Here is a 19,854-nt window from a genome sequence, read left to right as displayed (position 1 = left end):
AATAAATGAAACTTACATTTTTTTATTGAATTTCACCGTTCTCAATCGGAATGTAAAAATTCATCTTGTTGTTTCTTTTGTGGAGCACATTTTTTAGCACAACCTTATGTACGGACAACTGATGCGATACTAAACTATTCAAAGTACTGCGAGCAATTTGTAATATTGCAAAACGTAATGAGGAGGGGAGTATTTCTGACGTAATTTTGCAAGCGCCAATGTAAGGCTGCTAAAAATTATTAAAAATCGCGTCCTCACGTGCTTTCTCGAGCGCCGTGGGTGGTTGCCGTACGATGAAATCGATACAAATATTCGGTTACAAATGTATACGAAAAAGCGTGAGATAAAATTTTTGCTAAATGAAAACATATACGCCGACAGTACGGATGTTTGTGCTAAAGAATAACGTTTCGCACAGTGGGTGGGCATTATCATGTATATTTGACTATAAATATAAATAATAAATATGTTACGTCCTGTCGGCTCCACGTTCCCCCCCCCCCACGAAATGAACAATAATCGTCCGATCGGTCACAAAAAACGGGTCGCGCAATAGAAAAGAACCATTATCATCAAATAATGTTTACACCCATTAAAAACGATATCTAAACAAATACCGGAAGGGATCAATAACGAAATCCTCTAAACAACAAAACAAACAAACACAGCTGCATAATCTTAAGAAAGAAACAAATAATGCCGCTACGCACTGTCGGCTTCACATTTTTCCTCCCGAAAATGAAGCAATAATCGCCCGACTAATCATAAAAAGGATCGCGCGACGAAAAATATTTTAAAACATTGAAAACGATGTCAAAAGAAACGACTGGAAAGGACCGATAGTGAGATCCTCTAAATGAATAAATCGACAAACACAGCTGCATAATCTTAAGAAAGAAACAAATAACGCCGCTACGCACTGTCGGCTCCACGTCTTTACCTCCTATAAAGATAAAGCAATAATTACCCAACCAGTCATAAGAGGGCCGAGGAACGAAAAAATGTTTTAAATATTGAAATCGATGTTCAAAGAAATGACCAAAAAGGATCGATAGCGAGATCCCCTAAATAAATAAATGGATAAAAACAGCTGCATAATCCCAGGAGATAACCAAATGAAGAATTTCCAAATTTCCTAAGAGGCCGTACAGAGCCCACCAATCAGCAACAATCAAAAATATAGAGGAGAAGGATCTCACCGAACGACAGCTTTTTACACGTCAAGATCTCAAAAATACTCCCGCCCAAATTGTTAACACGCCCTCAAGATTTAATATAAAAAGGAGAACTCGCGCATTACAGAAACCACAAAATTCAAATCAGTCGATAGTACAGCGTCAAATTCATTCGGTACAGATTTTTCGGTCGTTCGCTGACTCAAGCAATTCGTTTTACACAGCGGGAGTTCCGATTACGTCTTAAAACCTATTAGAGTCAGTGCTCAACAACGACCACCCGCCGAGCAAGACCCACAACTGGGGCCACAACTACACCAGCTGCTAAAACGCAACCAATCTGCCTAAGTATGCCTAAAATCGCGCCGACTCGCCGATTCTCGCGAGCAAATCGAGACAATAGATCGGACGACACGACCGTGAGCGAAACCAACAGTTTAGATTCCCCCTTTTCTTCACCGCAGTATTCGCGCTGTTCTACCCTGTTAAAGACGCTTTTCCCATCTATCCATAGTTACCCTGAAATAGATTTTCTTTCCCCATCATATTCCCCTGTACCCGTTTCACCTTCAGTCATCGATATATCCGATGACTCACCGCCGTCGTCTCCCCCAACATTTTCCGATTCCTCGTCCGTAATCCTCTTGGATAATTCATCGAACCACACGATAGAATTACCCGACTCTTTGGAATATTCTCCAGCAGACTTTGACACTTCTGCGCTTCCCTGCTTAGAATCAAAGCTTGCATCCATGTCCGATTCCGCTCTCCTTAACATTATAGATAGCGTCTTCGAAGACATCGACATCGCGCCGTAACATACATAACACTTTACGCAAATCTTTATTATTATATTTTTTTTTCATAAACTATTGTAACAAATACCAACCAGGATAAAATCTTTAGAATTGCACTCGTTCCCCCTCTTTTCTGGTTGATGACCTCCGTACTTATGTAACACCCGCGATCCACACACGAACACACATACACTCATACAAATAATTTTAAGGCCGATATCAATAAAGTTATATGTATAATGGTAAGGATCAATTGAATAAATGTTAATCTAAAAATTAAATAATCGGTAAACTTATTTAACTCCCTCACTCTCTCCACGCGAAAGATCACACTTGGTCCCGTCCTGCGTAAAAGAGATTCGATCCTCTTACCAAAAAGGGATCACCGAGAGAGCGTTCGCATAACAGAGTAATAACGACACCCGTCGTTTACCTGTTTGCTAACCTGCAGCTCGCTCGACCGAGTTACTCGTCGATAAGACTTTTGACATCGGAACAGTTCCTGTTACGCCCTTCCTCTGACCCATCCTTACTACGGGCCTGGACATAACAAATATAATCCTATGCGTACAGGATGTCATATTATATTACATTACCACGAAATACGAGGAAGAGGCACTCAAAAGAAAAGTCTGTAAGAACTCCAGAAATTATCGCAAAGGCTCAACAGCACATTTTAGAGGACCCTGGGCAGTCTCTGACAAAAATAGCTAGAACTTTGGATGTGAGTGACACTACAATGCGTCGAATTGGTGAAGAGGACCTACGCTATAAATCCTATGTAATAAAAGTTCGCCAAATGCTTTCCGAGACTGCTAAAATGAAGAGAGTTGCTCGCTGTCAATAATTAATATATATGTTATGTGACAATTAATATATAATTTGCAATTTATAAAAAAAGTAATGTTTTTATACATTAAAAATAGAACTAGTCGAACAAAGAAAATCTTTGACGTGATGCCGACGTTAATATAGATACAATAGTTCATTTCTATAAATAAACAGATGCGTTTACGCAACCGCGAAATGAGTTAGTGCAATATAGTTTTATTTATAACCGCGTGCAGCGGAACACGTACTATAAAAGCATCTATCAAATCAAGCAGCAGTTTAAGTTTAGTTGAATTCAGCAGTTCTGTCTTGCGTATGTATACATTATATGTATTTTTTCAATTTTTATTGTTTTTTTACATATTTGAACTATTCAAAATTTAAGTTTATCTGTTTTGTTAATTTATTTAAATTATAATTAATATTTTATTAAATTATTTAAATTATTATAAATTATGTAATAAAACATTGTGCTCTTTTTTATGAAACTCGGAAAACACTTATAAGAAAGTATTAATACGCATTAAATAATAAAATATTTTTACTGCTAATAAATATTTTTGTTGTTAATATTTATAAAGCAAATATATATAATTTTAATAACTTTTTAAAGAATAATGTTTAATCCAAGAAACATAAATAATAATGCTGCTATACACAGTTTTTATTACTATGGATTTTTCAGAAAATCCTGTTACAACAGATAAAATTAAAAAAAAACAAGATCGAAAATATACTTAAATTAATGCAAGAAGAAGCGTATGAAATTATGATGAAGAAGTATCATTAAATTTGCAAAACGTGTTTGATATACCCGAAGTAGAACGAGTAATTGATGAAGAAAGAGAAGATGACACATATATGTTGTAAAAAAAATTACATGTGTTACAGATTGCACACCAATACAATATAAAAGAAATGTAGAATTTTGAAAAAGTAGGACAAAGTCAAAAAATTTTGAAACTAAAACGTAGATTTCGGAAAGTCAAGTCACTTCGTCAATTAAAAAGAACAGGTAAATCAAGGTGGCAGCAGATTTGATAAACTGAAAGAAATTTCAACATATACGTTTAATAAATTCAATGAAACTGTTAAAAATAGAATAATTATTCATGACATTGATATTGCTCGATGGGCTCTTCGAACGCAGAAGGAAGTAAATATATCTGGGTTTACAGCATCATTATCATGGATAAAAAATTTTAATCTTGCACATAATATCGTATCTAGAAAAATTACAAAATTTATAATAAAAAACATTTAACGTCAAATGAAAACTTAAAAGCACAAAGCAAGTCATTTATCGAAAATATTAAATATTTTATTATACAATATGGAATTGAAAATGTATATAATTCCGACCAAAGTGGATTTCAATTAGAATTTCATTCCAGTCGTTCATTATAACCTATTGGTATTAAAAAAATAGAGTGCATAGTACAATCCATATCAACAACTACACACAGTTATACTATACAACTTATTGTTTCAGCTGAAGGTAGATTACTATCGCCTCTTTTTATTGTTTTAAAAGAACCTACTGGAACATTTGGTCCAACGGGCAAAGAAACAATGTTTAAAAAAGATAATATCTTTGTCATGGCATCAAAATCTGGAAAATTAATATCACATCATTTTGAGATTTGGATAAAAGAAGTGTTTTTTCCAAATGTTAGACCAAAATCAACTTTATTATTAGATTCTTGGACTGGTCATTGTTCTGATATAATTCAAAAAAACAAACCAGATTTTATGGAAAATATCAATTTGTTAACTATACCAGATGGAACAATGGAAAAAATACAACCTTTAGATGTATTCGGTTTTCATTTGTGGAAAAATTTTGTTAAACATTTTTCGGATACCGTCATGCTTTTAGATCTTGAGGTCAAGCGCTTCATTTAAAAAACAATATTTTAAAATTACAATCATTAACACATAATTAATTTTCATCGCCGAAGTTTAAAAATTTATTCAAATATGCATGGTATAAAAGTGGTTATTTAGAAAAGAGACCAGAAGAATTTGATACACCGGTAGACTTTTGTTTCAAAAGTAATTTAAAACCAACATGCGATATTTGCGGCGAAATTGCTGTAATTGCCTGTGCGTGGTGTAAAAAGTTCCTTTGTATAAATCATTTCTTTCACGATCATCATTTTTGTAATTGATCTGAACCATGAATATTTGTTATTCTTGTATGCAATGATTATGTACGATATTTTATGTACACTTATGTATTATTTGATATAATGACTTATTAAAACAATGTGTATTACATTTTTCTTTATACTTTAAGAAATTAAATATTATAAAACAATATCTGATTAGTAAAATACTCTATTTCTGTGTCAAGTATATAATATACACTACTCAAAAGAAAATAGCGAACACTTTTCATACGTCAAAAAATAGGTTATTTTCAAACTATTGTAACTCAGTGAAAAATCATCGTACGCAAATTTAAAAAAAAGCATTTTGAAACTTAAAGTTTGAACTTTAACATGCAATCAATAATTTTTAAAAAAAAATTTATCTTCTCAGTGCTACCTCTTAAAAAAGCGCGCACAGTTTTTGTTCTTAAAATTACGTATTTTTGACACTCTGTAGCTAGATAAGAAAAATTCTCTTGACAATCTCAAGTCAATTTTCATAAAATACAATATTTTACCTACAAAATGCTTTTTTAAAAATTTTCTTACGATTTTTTTTGGCCGAGTTACATGACTCTGGACCTAAACTTGCGTTTTTCGAGAAGAAAAATTGACGATACTCGGCGAAAAATCATCATACAAAAATTAAAAAAAAAGTATTTTGAAGCTTGAAGTTTCAGCTTTAACATGCTATCGATAGTTTTAGAAAATTTATCTTTTTAGTGTACCCTAAAAAAAAGAAACTGTTTTTTTCAAAAAATTACTTATTTTTGACATTCTGCAGTTTTATAAAAAAATTTTTCTTAAAAAATTCAAATCAATTTCCATAAAATATAACACTTTACCTACAAATTCTTTTTTAAAAATATTTCGACGATTTTTTTTGGCCAAGTTACATGACTTTAAAGTCAACCTTAAATTTTATTGAAAAATGACATTTTCCGCCGGCATTAGCATTATCCAATATGCACCACATGGAGGTTGCCGGTAGATTTTGCACATCACGTGTATGTGTGTGCGTGCGTGCGTGCGTGCGTGCGTGCGTGCGTGTGTCACAGCAAAGATAAGGATCCCGCAGTTCGTCACTTCCGCAGTATTTAACGACTCCAAACCCTCTCTGCTGTGTGTTTGTGTGTGCGTTTAGTATTGTGTATTTCCTCCTCTTTGCTCAATTACCGCTTGCAGACGCTCTCGCATATATTTATACACCTCTCGGTTTTATCTTTACCTTTACGGTAATGACGCTCGTATACGTAATTAGCGTCGTCGAAATGAACGATACGATCGGCGTTGTGTTATGCCAGTGCGGGCACATAACGGCGGTTCGGTTATGGTATGGGGGTGTGTATCAATGAGAAGACGGATGGACTTGATAATTCTGCCACCTCCATCAATAACAAGTGTGCGATATGTATTTACATATATAAGTCCTGCGACTTCACGTTTTGCCTCTCCGTTGTTTACATCGCAATTTCATATTTATGCAAGACAACGCTCGTCTTCATACAGCGAATATAACTCGCCGTTTTCTTGAAGAACACAATATTATATTGCTGGACCATCCTGTTAATAGCCCGGACTTAAATCTAATCGAGCACATATGGGACGAAATGGAACGACGATTAAGACGTCGCGATCAACAGCCGCAAAATTTAAATGATTTAGCGGACATGTTAACACAAATTTGGAACAAAATTCCGCAGAATTTGATAGAGAGATGTATAAATATGCGAGAGCGTCTACAAGGGGTAATTGAGCAAAGAGGAGGAAATACACAATACTAAACGCACACACAAACACACATATACACACAGCAGAGAGGGTTTGGAGTCGTTAAATATTGTGGAAGTGACGAACTGCGGGGTCCTTATCTCTGCTGTGACACACACACACACACACACACGCACGCACGCACGCACACACACACACACACACACACACACACACACACACACACACACACACACACACACACACACACACACACACACACACACACACACACACACACACACACACACACACACACACACACACATACACGTGATGTGCAATCCGACCGGCAACCTCCACGTGGTGCATATTGGGTAATGCTAATGCCGGCGGAAAATGTCAATTTTCAATAAAATTTAAGGTTGACTTTAAAGTCATGTAACTCGGCCAAAAAAAATCGTCGAATATTTTTAAAAAAGTATTTTGTAGGTAAAGTGTTATATTTTATGGAAATTGATTTGAATTTTTCAAGAAAAATTTTTTTATAAAACTGCAGAATGTCAAAAATAAGTAATTTTATGAAAAAAACAGTGTTACTTTTTCTTAGGGTACACTGAAAAGATAAACAAATTTTCTAAAACTATCGATAGCATGTTAAAGCTGAAACTTCAAGCTTCAAAATACTTTTTTTTAAATTTTTGTATAATGATTTTTCGCCGAGTATCGTCAATTTTTCTGAAAAACGCAAGTTTAACTTTAAAATCATGTAACGCGGCCAAAAAAAATCGTAAGAAAATTTTTAAAAAAGCATTTTGTAGGTAAAATATTGTATTTTATGGAAATTGACTTGAGATTGTCAAGAGAATTTTTCTTATCTAGCTACAGAGTGTCCAAAATACGTAATTTTAAGAACAAAAACTGTGCGCGCTTTTTTAAGAGGTAGCACTAAGAAGATAAATTTTTTTTTAAAAATTATTGATTGCATGTTAAAGTTCAAACTTTAAGTTTCAAAATGCTTTTTTTTAAATTTGCGTACGATGATTTTTCACTGAGTTACAATAGTTTGAAAATAACCTATTTTTTGACGTATGAAAAGTGTTCCCTATTTTCTTTTGGCTAGTATATATGAGCAAGGATGTTATCTTGCTAATTTACATTTTCGACACAATAATATGTATATGTTTTTCTGCACGCAGTTGTAAATAAAACTATATTGCACCAACTCATTTCGCAGTTGCGTAAACGCATCTGTTTATTGATAGAAGTGAACCATTGTGTCTATTAATCTCGGCATCCCATCAAAGAATTCCCTTGTTTGACTAGTTCTATTTTTAATGTATAAAAACATTATTTTTCTTATACAAATTATATATTTATTGTCAGATAACATATATATTAATTATATATATATATATATATATATATATATATATATATATATGTATATATATACATATATATGTTGTGAAACATATATACAAAATAGCATAAAAGTGAAGTATTCATATACAACTTTATATACATGTTTCATAATATAAAAGAATAAAATCAATTGTCATAAGGATTATTTTTATATCAAAGTAAACAATTATATGTAGAGATATTTAAAATAGCAAAATAGAAAGAGAAAATAACTCATTGCGTATTTCACGAAAGTTATAAAATGGAAATACATAAATTATTTATATGTAAGAAAAAAGAAAAGCCATACGAATGAAAGATAACGTGAAAAGAATATAATAATGAATTAGTAGAGAGAAAAAAAAGAATATAAATGTAGGAATATAAATTGAAAAAGGAAGAAGAAAGGAAGAATAAATAAATAAATTTATGAATTAAATTTTTTTATTTATAGGTCATTCTTTATATAAATGTGTGTGTGTGCGTATGTGTGTGTGTGTGTGAAAAATAGAGGAAATAAAATTTATAAAATTAATAATAAGGGTATCCTGGGGCGGGAGGTGCGGGAATGTATCCAGCTGGTGCAGGCTGGTGTGCGAGAACGTATCCGGCTAGTGCGGACTGCGCGGGAACGTATCCGGCTGGTGCGGCTTGAGCGGGAACGTATCCAGTTGGTGCGAGCTGCGCTGGAACGTATCCGGCTGGTGCGGGCTGCGCGGGAACATATCCGGCTGGTGTGGATGGCGCAGGCACATATCCGGCTGGTGCGGGTGGCGCAGGCACATATCCGGCTGGTGCGGGTGGCGCAGGCATATATCCGGCTGGTGCGGGTGGCGCAGGCACATATCCGGCTGGTGCGGATGCCACAGGCACATATCCGGCTGGTGCGGATGGCGCAGGCACGTATCCGGGTGGTGCGGACGGTGCGAGGACGTGCACGACTGGTGCGGGCGGCGCGGGGACGTATCCAGATTGTAAATACGTCGCCAGCATGTACGTACGTGCTTGCATATCGGCGACGTATTTTCTGTGCCTCCTTCTTTCTTTGCTGACGGCCCGCCGCACCGCATCGTTCATACGCTGAAAAGAAAAAAATATTTAATATTTTTATATGTGTACGTATATATATATATATATATATATATATATATAAGAAAGCAAAGTTAAAAAGAAGTATTTCAGAACAAAAGCTATATGATTTCAAAGGAACTTGAAAAATTTAATTGATATTTTCCCAAGCCTGGTATGTAATAATGCATAAATATTTTTTTAAATTACCTTTCGTATATTTGGCGTTGGTTGGGGCGACGTACCCACATTTTTATTTTTCCTCGGCGTCGTCGCCGTCGTCGCCATCGTCCCCGTCGTCGTCGCCGTCCTCGTCGTTGTCGTCGCCGTCCTCGCCATCGTCACCGCCGTCATCGCCGTTGTCGCCGCCGCCACCGTCGCCGGGGCAGCCCCTTTTGAATATCCTTCGCTACGTGCTAACAAATAATATATTATTTATTTATTATATTCATAAAAAGAGAGAGAGAGAGAGAGAGAGAGAGAGAGAGAGAGAGAGAGAGAGAGAGAGAGAGATGTCAGGGATAGAAATTATCAGCTAATATATTATTATAATTTATGCATCGTAATATGATACGTACATTTTAATAATATATTCAACTGAAAATAATAAGAAAAAAGACTATATAAAATATAAAACAGTACTTACTCATTCTCCGCATCTTGATTGTTGCCACTTTCGAGACGCTGCCCGCGAATGGATGCACACACAAGAAATAGCTACGTACAGTGATGTTAGACCGGGAACGCGGCTCACGCTCTGTATGACGCACTACAAGCGCGAGCCGTGAATATGTGGCACCGAGCATGCGCACAGCTCACATATACACGGCTTGCGCTTGTGTGTGCGCCATACGGGCCGCGAGCCGCCTATCCGATATCCAATCTGGGCCTTTATTCTCAAAACTGTGATAAAAGTATCGTATGCGAAAACTACTCTGTGCGATTCTTGATTGGTGTATACTTTTAGATGCAGCAATTAGGAATTGCATAGAGTCATTTTCATATACAATACTTTTTTCACGGTTTTGAGAATAAAGGTCCTGGTATCACTGTAGCTGTATCATGTGTCGTGCGCACACGTATACGGCTCTTTCTTGTATGCGTATCCGTTCCACAAACAACGAGCTACGTCCCAAACTAGCACTTCACTTACACAGCCGAAAAATCACTGACAATTTATGCCGTCCAATTACGAGCACGTACATCGTTGTCGCGTTCACTGTTTGAAAGCGAGAGCGAGATCGAATGAGGAGCAAACGGGATGACTAACATCAACAAGACTTCGGAACTCTTTGATCGGGAGACTTTTTTTTGTTTACTGATTTTCGTATATATCATCTTACTACAGAAAATCAAACTTTTTTATTTTGCACTGTATCGATCTGAAAATAATTGAAAAAGATTTTGAGAATGACACCAAATGTGACATAAATTGTATAATTTTCAATTAAATTTATAAAAAAATTTTTACAATTTCGGTAAAGTGCAACATGAAAAAGTTTTTCTGTAGTAAGATGTTATATATATATATATATATATATATATACATATATATATAATATATATATATATATATACAATGGAAAAATGATGGATAAAGGAAATCTCACGAGCGAGACATCAGCACTCTTCGATATTAGTCATCTCACTTGCTCTTTATGCGTTCTCGCTTTATCTTTCGGCGTTCGCTATCGCGGAGATTATCTACAAAAAATTAAAATCTTATGAAAGAAAAGTAAAACTTTTATTTCGCATTTTAGCGATTTGAAAATAATTATAATGAATTAATTGGATTTTTACGATTAAAATGATATCAAATATGATTAATTAAACATATCATAGATATTATATAAATCATTTTAATAATTTATTTATAAATTATCCAATTTATGTCATGTTTGTTGTCATTTTAATCTCTTATTAATACATTATAATTATTTTTGAATATATAAAATATATAAATAAAAATTTTACATTTTTATGAGGACAATCGTGACAGATAACATAATGAGATTCCATTTCCAGATTTGCACGTTTATTAGAAAAAAAAAATGTTTACAAGGTTGTGTGACGCTAATACAAGAGTTATATATTCGATGGAACTGAAACATAAATAGTATAATAAAGATCACTAAGATCTGTAGGGACATTCCTGTGGTGCAGGCTTCTCACCGTTCGGACTCGGGTTCAAATCCGAGTAAGACGGTGACTTTTTCGTAACAGGTGTCCGCATCGCCCGCACCAGCCGGATACATTCTCGCACTGCCTGCGTTTAGCATTCCCAAATGGATCGTATCTTTTGCATTTTTTTTTTTTTTTAATTAGGATAACTTTCAAAAATCATTTAATTTGTGAAATTAAATACCGCACTAATTTTTTTATAATAATACGCTAATAATGGTGAAATATATATGTACATCTTTATCTTTATATAAAAAGTTTACAACTTTTTATTTATATCGACATATACAGGGTGAGCCAAATAACCTGTGACAGGCTATTTTCTCCGAAACTATTGGAGATAGAGACTTGAATTTTTTTACGTTAAATGGCACATAGGGGCTGATTACGTTGCACGTAGGAAAATTTTTTGGGAGGACTTTTAGGGGGACAAAAAAATGGTACCCCTTATTTTTTAAATGAAACACCCTATATTTTTGCATATTCTTGTAGCTTATCTCGAGAGCTTTCTGAAACACTATAATAACATGTTTTTTCATTAAATACTTTTCGAGTTATGAGGCTTCAAAGTTGCAATATTTTGACATAAAATACAAGATATCTCGTAAAATATTAATTTTTCGATTATCTTACCCTAATACTTTTATGCACAGAATAATGAGACAAATCAATTGGCGTATTTAAAACACATAATTATCTTTAAGAAAAAATCTGAATTTGTGACTAGCAAGTTACACATTTTTACTTTAACATAATTATGTGTTTTAAATACCTCAATTGATTTGTCTCATTATTCTGTGCATAAAAGTATTAGGATAAGATAATCGAAAAATGAATATTAGTGAGCGAGGGATAGTGACAGATTACAAATAAATGTAAATGTTAAAATCCGTATTATAAAATATTTGTAGTAATTAATAAGTATTAAAATTTGTTGAAAGAATTTAATGAAGTTGTATAGATTACCATATGGATTGTAACATTTAAATTAGTAATCTGTCACTATCCCTCGCTCACCGAGTTATATATAAAACTACGATTTTTCATGTTGTATAATTTATAAATCAAAATTTCAAATTATTTAAATTCCATGAGGGTGCGCGATTAATTTTACATGTGTGTTTTTACGATTATAAATCTGTTTGCCAATCGGTTCATAAAACCAAACATATTAATTAAATCTTTATGTAAGATAATAAATTTACAAGTTGAACATCGAAGTAATATAATAATACACGAATTCGATGTGCACACATATAGCTTTATCCTCATATAAAATGCACAACTTCTTGTTTATATCAATGTGTCAAAAATAAATATAATAACTTGAATTCCGAACTAATCTTGTTAATTAGTATACTAATAACGTGTGTATATCTATATATCTTCATATAAAATTATCAACTTTACACACACACACACACACACACACACACACACACACACAATTGTAATACACACAATTGTAAATTTGTATGAAAATGGAGGTACATATGTAGACATGTTATTAGTATAGCAAAATTAATAAATTCGGTATTTATTTTGCTCATTTTCCTTTTATATATGTCGATATAAATAAAAAGTTGTAAACTTTTTATATAAAGATAAAGATGTACATATATATTTCACCATTATTAGCGTATTATTATAAAAAAATTAGTGCGGTATTTAATTTCACAAATTAAATGATTTTTGAAAGTTGTCCTAATTAAAAAAATGCAAAAGATACGATCCATTTGGGAATGCTAAACGCAGGCATTCCCATAGGCAGTGCGAGAACGTATCCGGCTGGTGCGGGCGATGCGGACCCCTTTTACGAAAAAGTCACCGTTTTACTCGGATTTGAACCCGAGTCCGTACGGTGAGAAGTCTGCACCACAGCAATGCCCCTACAGATCTTACAAGAGGAGTATACGACGTTGTGGTCACCAATTCAAACGAGGATTTTTTTCTACGTAGTACTTAATTAGAAACAAGTTCTGTTAAAGCGAGAGAACGCGCTTCTCAAGCATTTGTCTAAAAAAAATGTTGAAGATTTGCCAGCATTTCTTAAGATGTTGTGATTAAGCATTATCGAAGCGCCCCAGTGGCTCGGTTGGTAGCCTTCTTCTTTTGTAACCGTGAGATCCCTGGATCGAATCTCTCTGTGTGTAACTATTTTTTTTCTTTTATTTTTGTGTAATTTATTTTTTTTTGTTCCTAGGAATATTTTATAACATTAATAATGTAGTTTTTTTTAATAATTGACATTTTATTTTTAACATTTTGTTCCATATATTAAAAGAAAATTCGAATGCTTTCTGTCAAAAATGTAATATAAGGAAATGTTTAATATACGAGAAATATATTACTACTAATAAAATAAATAAGTAAATTTACAATAATTATTTTTTTTCATTTTAATAAAATCTGTAACAGATTTACATCTGTTTACAGATTATTCAACGATTTACGAAATACCGTTGGAAATGGGTGAAATATTGAATTCAGATAAAAATTTGGCCTTAATTGGGCATGCAATATTAAATATCATAAATGAATCAAGTGATTCTAGTGACACAAATGATTCGGATGACGAAATTTTATTAAGAGAACTAAACCGACGACGATCTCCTGTGGCCAGAATAAAATGTAAAAATTATGTCGAGAATGTCGTGTCATTATATTCAGATAGGGAATTTAAAATGCATTTTCGGTAAGTTGTTATAAGAGTACATCTTAATGCAAGAATCAAAGTAAAATATAAAATAATTGTTATAGTTTTACATTTTAATTTTATTAGTCTCATTATTGGTTTTATATTGCTTACTAAATAACTTTATCACCATTAATACTAATTAACGCCTTTAATTTTAATTTTATTATAATAATTATTATAATAATGATTTTATTATAATCTAATTAATTTTTTCTATATGTATATTGTAAAACAAATAATTTAAAAAAATATTTTTTACTTTATTAATTAATAATAAGCTACAAATAAAAAATTATTTTGCTATTTAATTTAGAATGGCACGCAGAACATTTATATTTTTGTTGGAATTATTGACTCCTTAACTAGAAGAAAAAGTTTCAAGATATGGGCGTCTTCCATTGTCAGCAGAAAAGCAATTATTATTAACTATTTGGATGATGGCAACACCGGATTCGTACAGGTAAATATTTTCTTATTTAAAGTTTAAATGTATGTATATAATATAATTATCAAATATATATTTTTCTATTAATTCTTATTTTTATTTCTTCAAATATATTATTTAGTTTATTTCATTTTATTTACTATTTTTATATACTTTATTTTTAATTAAATTTGAAATATGATAGAAATTTTTTTGTTAATAGAAGTGTGATAGATTTGGAGTAGCAAAATCAACAGCCTGGAGAAGTGTAAGAAGAACTGTTCGCGTTTTGTACACTCATTTGCATACGTTCATCAAATGGCCATCGGCAGAAGAAGCAGAAAATACTTCGAAATCTATAAAAAGTAAATATGGTTTTCCTAAAGTTATAGGTGCAATTGATGGCACGCATATAAAAATAGTAGCACCAAAAATCAATCCAGAGAATTATATAAACAGAAAAGGATATTATTCAATACAATTACAGGTATAGAAATATAACTATATATACACAGATAACACATAGATAAACACATATACACATATATTTATATTTTCATATACAATTTAAAAAAAGATTATCTAATGTTTTTTTCCAGGTTATATGTGATTCCGGTTTAAAATTTTTGCATTGCTATGCTGGACAAGTAGGTTCTATACATGATATGAGGGTCTACAAATTATCGGGTTTTCAAAAGATGTGTACGGAAGAAAATTTTCCCGAGGATAGTCATTTGTTAGGAGATGCTGAATATGGAATTCAAAAATATATAATGGTTCCTTTTCGAGACAATGGGCATCTGACAGAAAGTCAAATAATATATAATAAAATACATTCGTCTTCACGTATGATTATAGAAAGGTTATTGGAACTTTTGAAAGGACGATTTAGAAGTATTCTTGATACTTTGCCAATGACTAGGACAGATTTGATTGCTACGTATATAGTAGTTTGTTGTATTTTGCATAACATTTGTTTGCTACATGATGACATTATAGAAATTCCAATAATAATAAATGAAATGCAATTTGAACCAAATCGCGATACTATTGATCCTCAAACTAAAGAAGAAGGCATTCAAAAACGTAATTGTATTGCACAATCATTTATGGATCTTTAATTATTTTAAATCTTATATATCTGCAGAATATATAAATATATATGACTTGTATATTTTCCATAATATTTTAACGTAAATATATTAATTTTATTTAAATTTATATTGATTGTTAATAAAATTTATTGTCCTTTTTCCTAATAATTTGAAAAGAATATTCAAATTCTTGCTAATATTGTTACATGCTCTGTGATTATAAGTAATTATTATTATTAATTATATTCTCATATAGTTCATAAGTATTCAAATATAAAAAATTAAAGGTAGTACTCTCTAGTAATGCTTCTAAGTTTAATAGTATCAATTTTTATTAAGTATAACAATTTTATAATATTTTTACAATAGAAACATTCTTAAATATTAGAAATTCTAAACGTTTAACTCTATATATAAAACTCGCTATAACTTTAAAAACTAATTTGTGAGACTTTAAAACGTTCTTATATTAATAATAAAATAAAAATTCCAATAATAATAAATGAAATGCAATTTAAACCAAATCGCGATACTATTGATCCTCAAACTAAAGAAGAAGGCATTCAAAAACGTAATTGTATTGCACAATCATTTTTATGGATCTTTAATTATTTTAAATCTTATATATCTGCAATCTTATATATTTTAATAATTAAGCAAAAAACAATTGTTATCATATTAAGTCTCACATTAGTAATGAAATAAAATAATTAAATTAGTCGTTTAATCTTACATTAATAACAAAATAAAAAAATTCTTTATAATTAAAGAAAAAACAAATCGTTATCGTGAAGTCTTACATTAATAACAAAATAAAAAAATTCTTTGATCTTAATTTCTAATATCACTGATATAAAAATAAAAGAAATGCAAAATTATGTAAATGCTACAATTTTCAGAGATCAGGAAGCTGAAAATTGTCACATGAGATCAATGTTTTTTTAATGTTCGCATTATAAAGCATAAAAATCTATTTTTGAAAAGCTTTTTCTAATATTTCTTCAATTTTTTTTAGTTGTTCCATTTTTTCATTGTGTCTCTTGTCAGCAGACTCACGTTTAACAATTTTTTCGTTTAAGCATTTTTCCATGTATGCTTCCATATTTAATTTTCTTTTTCTTGCTACAAAACAAAATTATAGATTTATATTTTTATATAAAATATAACAAATTCATTTATAATAAACAAATTGCGAAATGTTAGTAATACTTACAAGAACTTTTCTTTTCATTTTCTTCTGTACAAGAACTTTCAGAACTTTCATCACACTCCTCAACACTCGTTCCAGCAACTGCTAAAGGTTTTATCCAAGGTTTCTTGTTAAATATCCTATCCATTAGCTAAAATATTAACAAATAATATATTAGCATTTTGATTATCTGTACTTATATTGTATTTAACATTATATTTATATTCATTATTTATTAGACTATTTCTTATCAAATGTAATTGTAACTTTTAAAATTATAGATGAAATATACAATTAATTATTTATGAAATATCTATTTTTATTATTATAGATTTAGTGAATATTTTTATGTTATAAAAATTATGCCTAAATAAAAAAATATCTAACCTCAAAATATTCCCATTTTTTTGTATCATTTCCTGAACGATTGTTGTGATCCTTTATAGCTTTGTATGTTCTTTTCAATGCCTGGAATTTTATGGAACACTTTGTACCACTAATATCATATCCTTTTTCTTTCATTTCCTTAGAAACTTTTTCCCAGCAAAATTTTATTGTATTCTTTTTATTATAAAACTCTTCTTCTCTTACACTATATACGTCAATCAGAAGTAATGTTTCTTCTCTTGACCAATTATGCTGTTCTAATATTAAACAATTATCACAAAGTAATTTTAATAATGTTCAATAAAACTTAATTAAATATTCGTAAATAATGTTTAGTAAAATTTAATTAAATATTTTACCCTTATTTTCATTTAAAGTAGTTTCTGTAGAAGTCGTAATATTTGTGCTACTATCTTTGATAGTATTTCGTTTTACCTTTTCTAGTAAAGCTGTTGCAAATTCTAAATCTGAAATAGAAATATAAGGATAAATAATAAACAAAATATTTTAAAAATATGTATGCATTATATGTTAAAAATGTTATTGAAATGCAAAATATTATGAATTCTAATGTAATGTTACTAAAAATGTAATATTTTATATAATGTAATATTATAATGTATTTTTCAATTATTACATATATTTAATTATAATTAAAGAAAAAAGGTTCTTACCACTTCGAGCTCTTTCCACTTCTTCGAAACTTAGTCTTACATCATATTGTTTATTTGTCTCACTATCAATTAAGGTTATTATTTCTGAATTCATGGAAGAAGCCATCTTGATTACTGCCAATTATTGCGACTGCTTCACCTCGCCAGTTGCAGTAGTCGCAACAGGAAATCGTCAGAAATCAGTGACGTCATAGATTTCTAGCAGTACTTTTGCAGTGCACTATCGTCTATATCGAAACGCTACTGGCAGCACTGACAGTACTCACAGTCAATAACGGAACGCACCCATAGTATCTATTGCGCGATCAAGTTACTCGCTGCCGCGCAGTATTTACGTACGTACGTAAGAAAACGGCGCGAGATAAGTCGAGTGCCAACGCGTTGTGACGTGTGACAGTTGTGCGATGTTTGTAGTGTCTATATTTTTAAGTATATTTTTATTATAAAAGTGAAATGGTGCGCAAGCACGACAAAAGGAATTTGCCTCTCTATAAACGCAGACTATCAAAAAAAGAGAGGATGGTTTAAAAGGTTAGTGTCTTTATTGTCACAATTTAAAGATTTGTTATATGCAACACACACACGCACGCACGCACGCACGCACACATACACACAGATTTTTGTAATAAACACACACACGCTTTTTAAATAAAAAAAAATTATGTTAAAACACATATAATTGCTTGCTTGCGCTTCCTTCATCTATCCCATCCTTCTTCCTTCATATATTAGATATAATTAGATATAATAACTTAATATTTAATATAAAAAAAATTCTGTTTGCGTTCTCGCTCTCCTTCTTCGCCTCGCGCTATCTCTTTCTTTCCTAGCGCTTACTCTCTCGCGGTCCCTAGCTTCGCATTCTCCCTTCCCAGCATGATGTCATCCCCCGCAACGAGCTACGTATGAGAACTGGGACTGTTTACGGGTGGGAGGAAGCACGGATGGGAAATACGTGCGAATAAATTATATCATGATTTAAATTTAAAAAAAACTTTATTTTTCTCTTTTATATTTTTTTTTATTATTACATATTGTGACTAAAAACTAAAGCTACCAGTTCGCAATCGACGAGTTGATGTTTATTGAAGGCGTCGCTGGCGCGTATTATATTTGATACTTCTTTATTATCCGTTATAGTGGACGCGATATTGGAGAATTGTGTAAACTTAGTATCGACTATCTCGGTGATTCTAACCAATCGATTAAAGGTTACATCGATGCATTGATCGAGATCAAACATACGGTGTAACGTCGGTTCAATCATCATCATGCGTACGTTTAAAGATTCGAGACTTATCAAAGAGTTTATTATCGTTAATCGTATGAACTCGCACTGTTAGCGGTCCAACGCTTATAAAATTATAGGTATCTTTAGAGTCCTTTCGCAGTAAATCGTGAATATTGCGACGTTGCTCGTAGAGTCCCTTCCATGTTTCGAGAGATAATACCAGTTCCTTTCCTTGATGATCTCCTATGACAATTTCCACGTAACTCGGTGTACCCACGTTGATACCAATTTCAAGGAATTTGAATTCCGTGGTTGTCAATGCGTATCGTCTACTTAGTATACGAATAGCACGACGCTTCAACGAAATGCTGTAGAAAAATAAAATTAAAAAAAATTAGTTTAAAACAATTTGTGAAAAAATAGAAAGAAGTTAAACAAAAACTTACTTGTCACATTTGTTCTCAAACGATGGAGTTTCATAACGACTCGGTACGTAATTATTCACGCTTCTGCTGAGGCCGCCACTGCTTCTTTCGACGTAGTACATATTTCCTGATTTCAAAAGTGGACCACTTTAACGAACGGTTAACGCAACACTGACCGTATGAAGAATCGAATATGAAGAATCAAATATACGTGACACCCCGTTTTTTCAAAGTAGTGGGAGATTAGTGGTAAATGTGGTGGGAGATTCTAGAATACTTTAGTGCTCTGAAATTTTTAGGAGAAGGGAGAGACGATACTAGGATAAAAAGAATTCTTAAATGACTCGTGAGGAAGGGAGGGAATGAGAAGGGGGAATAAGAAATAAAACATATTAGTGTTTAAATATTTTATT

The 19,854-nt window shown here is 32.0% G+C and overlaps 1 protein-coding gene across 1 annotated transcript; it reads right to left on the bottom strand.

Annotated features, from left to right (window-relative positions):
• Positions 1 to 8,556: 8,556 nt before the first annotated feature.
• On the bottom strand, positions 8,557 to 9,870 carry LOC140675803 (uncharacterized). The gene is made up of 3 exons (XM_072910408.1): positions 9,785 to 9,870; positions 9,349 to 9,554; positions 8,557 to 9,150 (listed from the first exon to the last, which is right to left on the bottom strand). The coding sequence occupies exons 1-3, from the start codon at positions 9,795 to 9,797 to the stop codon at positions 8,602 to 8,604; spliced, it is 768 nt and encodes a 255-aa protein (XP_072766509.1). The 5' UTR covers positions 9,798 to 9,870; the 3' UTR covers positions 8,557 to 8,601.
• Between the last annotated feature and the right edge of the window lie 9,984 nt (positions 9,871 to 19,854).

This window comes from Anoplolepis gracilipes, unplaced genomic scaffold (assembly GCF_047496725.1).
Source record: "Anoplolepis gracilipes unplaced genomic scaffold, ASM4749672v1 Contig18, whole genome shotgun sequence".
Lineage (NCBI taxonomy): Eukaryota > Metazoa > Arthropoda > Insecta > Hymenoptera > Formicidae > Anoplolepis > Anoplolepis gracilipes.
This window is presented reverse-complemented; position numbering and strand designations above follow the sequence as displayed.

Coding starts and splice junctions, on each gene's coding strand:
- LOC140675803 (XM_072910408.1), bottom strand. Junction 9,151..9,348: donor CAACGCCAAATATACGAAAG/GTAATTTAAAAA, acceptor TTTTCTTTTCAG/CGTATGAACGATGCGGTGCG.